Below are 4937 nucleotides of genomic sequence, written 5' to 3'. Positions count from 1 at the left end.
GTCTAGTACCAACAACCACCTTGTTGTTAAATCCAATGCATCTTGTCCCACTGGCCTCTAACCCTCTGGAAGATGTGGCCATGTGGTCCACTCCTCCTCCAAGAGGAGGTCCAGACCAGAACCCCATGACTGAATCACCAGTCATTCACCAAGACCCGGTAACCTCTTTGCCTGGAGGAGAGGCTCTTAATGGGTCACTCATTAAATCACTCCCCCTCTAGCCATTCTTTCAACCCCAGGCCATAATAAGCTAATTACAAAATAAATGAGCAGGTCACGCCCCTGCTCTAGAATCTTCTGTAGTTCCCCACTGCCCTAAGACTAAAAGTCAGACTCTGGACACGCACATAGACCCTTCAGTCTTCAGGCAGACTGAAGCCCTGGAATCAGTTTAGGGAAGTTCATGGATCTTGAAATTCTCAGGGCCAGGAGGAATCCTAGTCTGCAGAAAAAGAGACTTTTATCTGGTTTCCTAGCGTTGGACACTCCATTCAAGACTAGAAGTCCTGGGACTTCCTTGATAGTTCAGTGGTCAAGACTCCACACTTCCAATGCAGGGGGCTCTGGTTCGATCCCTGGTTGGGGAACGAAGATCCCATATGCCATGTGGCAAAAAAAAAAAGACTAGGAGTCCTTTCTGAACTTGGGTTGGAGCCCTTCTTGGAGCAGGGAGCAGAGAGGATGTGGAGTGGAGTGAGCAAGCAGGACCACGGGAGGTGAGAGGGCCAGGAATGGACTGGGCCCTGGGCACAGAGGGGTTAACCACAAAGCGAGAATCTCAGAGAGCGAGATCAATGGGTTACTCGCTGCAGAAAGGCAGAAGCAACGCAGAGAGGCGGAGGAGAGGAGAGCCAGGCAGAAGAGCATGCCACCCGGGGAAAATCAGGGGCTGAGGAGGAGGTGGCTACTTCTTCGGAGGGAGAGGAGAGGCCTTAAAGGAGAAGAGGGCGCAGTGGGAGGCAGAGCTGTACCTGCAGGTAGGCACCAAGGGGCAGCCACTGAGCCAGGAGGCAGCTTCAGCCTGGTCAGTTTGCCCAGGGAGAGCAGGAGCCCAGTGCCCAGGACTGAGGTCTGTGTCGCCCATCTGGGCTTGGTGGCGGGGGTGGGGGGTGGGGGCGGGCTCCTGCATGCTGGGATCGGGGGTCTCTAAGATACCACCTTTCTTTCCTCCTCCCTGCTCGGCCCCCTTGCCCTTCATTCGTCCAGCTACCCCAGAGGTCCAAACATGCAGGGAGACCCACAAGTAGCAGCCGATGTGGGCCATGGGGTGTGACAGGGGTCAGCTGATCATAGCTTACATAGATGTAACACACACACAGACACACGCACGCACGCACACATGCAGGTTGTCAGGGGCACCACCTATTACAGCTCTCAGATGAGTGCTCCAGCCTGGGAGTCGGTACCAGGGTCGCAACAACCTCAGATCTCTCAGAGTGTGATAACTAGCTTCCCAAGTCCCCTCTCTGAGCCTCAATTTCCTCATGTGCAAAGGTGGGCAGTGACCTATATGGTGCTCCCAGTTGTGCCATGTGGTGCTCTCACTAAGCTGGACTATCCAGTGACTCAGGGATGTCACCCCAGTTTGGCTGAATTTGACTAATATCCAAAAGTCTTTGAGAAAAAGAACAGCTGTCTGGCCCCCACCAACCAGTATTTCAGATCCCCATTGAAAAGTGAGGAAAATACACCAGATCCTGGGGTTGGAACTGCCCCTCCCCACACCCCACTTTGCATATGTCTTTACCTGCATCATTGGTTGAAGGTGTCTATCCACTACCTAATCAGTCCTTCACGCCCTGGGATGTTTCCTAGGAAACTGAGAAACCCACCTTAGACACCAGTGAGACTGCCAGGAGCTTGCACAGTGGGTCTCAGGGATAAGTTTTGTCTCTGTCTGCCCAACATCCCTGTCCCCCACAAACGTCCACCCCAGGAGACTTGGCCAGGCCTATGGTGGGGGACCTAGACCCCTGAATTAAGTGACCAGAGCTGAGGACTCCAGCTTTTCTTCCTCAGGTGCCCATCTGTTGGGAAGATGGCTGATATTCAGAACATTTCGCTAGACAGCCCGGGGAGTATGGGGGCTGTGGCAGTGCCCGTGGTCTTTGCCCTCATCTTCCTGCTGGGCACGGTGGGCAACGGGCTGGTGCTGGCAGTGCTGCTGCAGCCTGGCCCGAGTGCCTGGCAGGAGCCGGGCAGCACGACGGATCTATTCATCCTCAACCTGGCGGCGGCTGACCTCTGCTTCATCCTGTGCTGCGTGCCTTTCCAGGCCGCCATCTACACGCTGGACGCCTGGCTCTTCGGGGCCCTGGTTTGTAAGGCTGTGCATCTGCTCATCTACCTCACCATGTACGCCAGCAGCTTCACCCTGGCGGCTGTCTCAGTGGACAGGTGCGCTGGGCTGGGAACGCGGCCCGGTCTGGGGGAGGGGAAGGAGGGAATCGGGGACCAAAAAGGGAGGGGGAGGGAGAAAAAGAACAGCTGTCTGGCCCCCACCAACCAGTCTCGGGGCATACTCGGAGTATACTGCAGGGCATACTTGAGGGGGTCATCCTGCCCTCACCCCATCTTCACTGGGAGAATCCTGAGAACATCTCTGTGTTCCAAGTGTCAGCACAGGGCCTGGCACTTAGTCCGTGCTCTGTAAGCATGAAATGAATGGCAAAAGGAACACACGAATGAAATTCATCAGCTATTTTATTACCGCCCACATCTGGCCCGAGTTGTGGTCAGACCGGCTTTCAGGGCTTGAAACTTGGGGTCAAACCTAGGCTCACTCTCTAGTTAACTCGTTGATGACCTTGGGCCGGTTGGTCATTTCTCGCTGAGCTCCGCCCCAGCCTCGGTAGGTGCCGGGCGCTGGTCTAAGCGCTTTGCGCGCTAACTCCCTTCATCCCCACAACCTCCCTGCCAGCGAGGCCCGGCGCGCGGTCACCGCGACAGTTCAGACGCGGGCGGTATCCAGGCCGCCCGCCCGCCGCCGCGCTGACGCCGCGCCCGCCCGCAGGTACCTGGCCGTGCGGCACCCGCTGCGCTCGCGAGCCCTGCGCACGCCGCGCAACGCCCGCGCCGCCGTGGGCCTGGTCTGGCTGCTGGCGGCCCTCTTCTCGGCGCCCTACCTCAGCTACTACGGCACGGTGCGCTACGGCGCGCTTGAGCTCTGCGTGCCCGCCTGGGAGGACGCGCGCCGCCGTGCCCTCGACGTGGCCACCTTCGCCGCCGGCTACCTGCTGCCCGTGGCCGTGGTGAGCCTGGCCTACGGGCGCACGCTGCGCTTCCTGTGGGCAGCCGTGGGCCCCGCGGGCGCGGCGGCGGCCGAGGCCCGGCGCAGAGCCACGGGCCGCGCGGGGCGCGTCATGCTGGCGGTGGCGGCGCTCTACGCCCTCTGCTGGGGCCCGCACCACGCGCTCATCCTCTGCTTCTGGTACGGCCGCTTCGCCTTCAGCCCGGCCACCTACGCCTGCCGCCTGGCCTCGCACTGCCTCGCCTACGCCAACTCCTGCCTCAACCCGCTCGTCTACGCGCTCGCCTCCCGCCACTTCCGCGCCCGCCTCCGCCGCCTGTGGCCCTGCGGCAGCCGCCGCCCCCGCGCCCGCTGCCCCCCGGGTGGTGCCCGTCGCGCCCTCCGTCGCGTCCGCCCGGGATCCCCGGGCCCCGCCGGCTGCTCCGGGAACGCCCGGCCTCGCGGGAGGCTGCCGGTGGGCTGCGACTGGGGCGGGGAGCGGGGTCCAGAGTCCGCAGGTGGTGGAGAGGCGTGCAGGGTCCTACATGCCAGAGGACCAGAATAAACCTTGTCTGCCTCCGCTCTGCCGGGTGTCTGTCTGTCTGTCCTTCCTCTTCCAGGGCCGGACCGTACTAGGAGATGGGGCCAAAGCCAGGAACCCTCTGGGGAGAAGTGGACACTCAGTCCATGGAGTGACACCCCTGGACGGTGAAAATGGTTCCACGCAGCCAAGCGCAGGCCCCCAGGCCAGGCAGCCCCCAGACTATGTCCATAGCAACTCTGGCAGGAAGGAGGGTTGTCCCTCTGCCCATTCCTCCAACTCTGTTAGCGTCTTGGAAGCCCTGCTTCCTCTACCAAGCCCCTTCTCCCTTCGAAGCCCTGTCCTGAGTAACTTAATAGCGTAGTAGTAGTGCTGGTCGCTCAGTCGTGTCCGATTCTTTGCGAACCCAAGGATTGTAGTCCAGTCAGGCCTCTCTGCCCTTGGGATTTCCCAAACAAGAATACTGGAGTGGATTGCCCTTCCCTTCTCCAGGGGATCTTCCCAACCCAGGGATGGAAGCTGGGTCTCCTGCACTGCAGGCAGATTCTTTTTTTTTTTTTTTGCAGGCAGATTCTTTACCGTCTGAGCCATCAGGGAAGTCAGAGTAACTTAATACTAACAGATACAAAATAAACATAGCAAATACTTATTAAGCACTTTGTATGTATCCCATGAGGCTTCCCTGATGGCTCAGCTGGTAAAGAATCCGCCTGCAACGAGGGAGACCTGGGTTCTTTCCTTGGTTGGGAAGATCCCCTGGAGAAGGGAACAGCTACTACAGTGTTACATTCTTCAATCTAATTACAGCTTTGCAAGGTAGATATCATTCCTTCCTCTTTAAAGATGTAGACATCAGGAATCAGAGGAGTTTAGCGATTTGCCACACAGCTAGTGTTTGGGAGAGTCTGGATTCAAACCTACTGCTGTTTACCTTTTCTACTTAGCAGAACCGACTCCTCCACCTCTGGGACCTCTGTTCTCAGATCCCATAGTTTCCAGTGTTTCTCTTGGTTCTTCCTCATTCCGCTTCACCTCTCTTCCCCAAACCTATAGATCCCCATACTCAACTGGCTGCCCTGGAAACCACAGAGGGCCCCCACTCCCCTGCTATAGCAGAATTCTGTTTAGGTACTCAGGACAGCGGGTCTTGATGGGTGTGCCCCAGCC

At 58.4% G+C, this 4937-nt stretch overlaps 1 protein-coding gene across 3 annotated transcripts; it reads left to right on the top strand.

Annotated features, from left to right (window-relative positions):
• The first annotated feature begins 506 nt into the window (after positions 1 to 506).
• GALR3 (galanin receptor 3) lies at positions 507 to 3988 on the top strand. Of its 3 annotated transcripts, none has more exons than XM_043882337.1 (3): positions 507 to 977; positions 2020 to 2397; positions 3014 to 3988. In XM_043882337.1, the coding sequence occupies exons 2-3, from the start codon at positions 2039 to 2041 to the stop codon at positions 3792 to 3794; spliced, it is 1140 nt and encodes a 379-aa protein (XP_043738272.1). In that variant the 5' UTR covers positions 507 to 977; positions 2020 to 2038; the 3' UTR covers positions 3795 to 3988. The 3 variants fall into 3 exon arrangements, with proteins under 3 accessions (XP_043738272.1, XP_043738273.1, XP_043738274.1); XM_043882338.1 differs by lacking the exon at positions 507 to 977 and adding an exon at positions 1011 to 1069; XM_043882339.1 differs by lacking the exon at positions 507 to 977 and having other exon boundaries at positions 2017 to 2397.
• Positions 3989 to 4937: the final 949 nt, after the last annotated feature.

The sequence above is a fragment of the Cervus elaphus genome, chromosome 22 (assembly GCF_910594005.1).
Source record: "Cervus elaphus chromosome 22, mCerEla1.1, whole genome shotgun sequence".
NCBI lineage: Eukaryota > Metazoa > Chordata > Mammalia > Artiodactyla > Cervidae > Cervus > Cervus elaphus.
The sequence above is the reverse complement of the archived record's forward strand: the minus strand, read 5'-3'. Positions and strand labels throughout refer to the sequence as shown.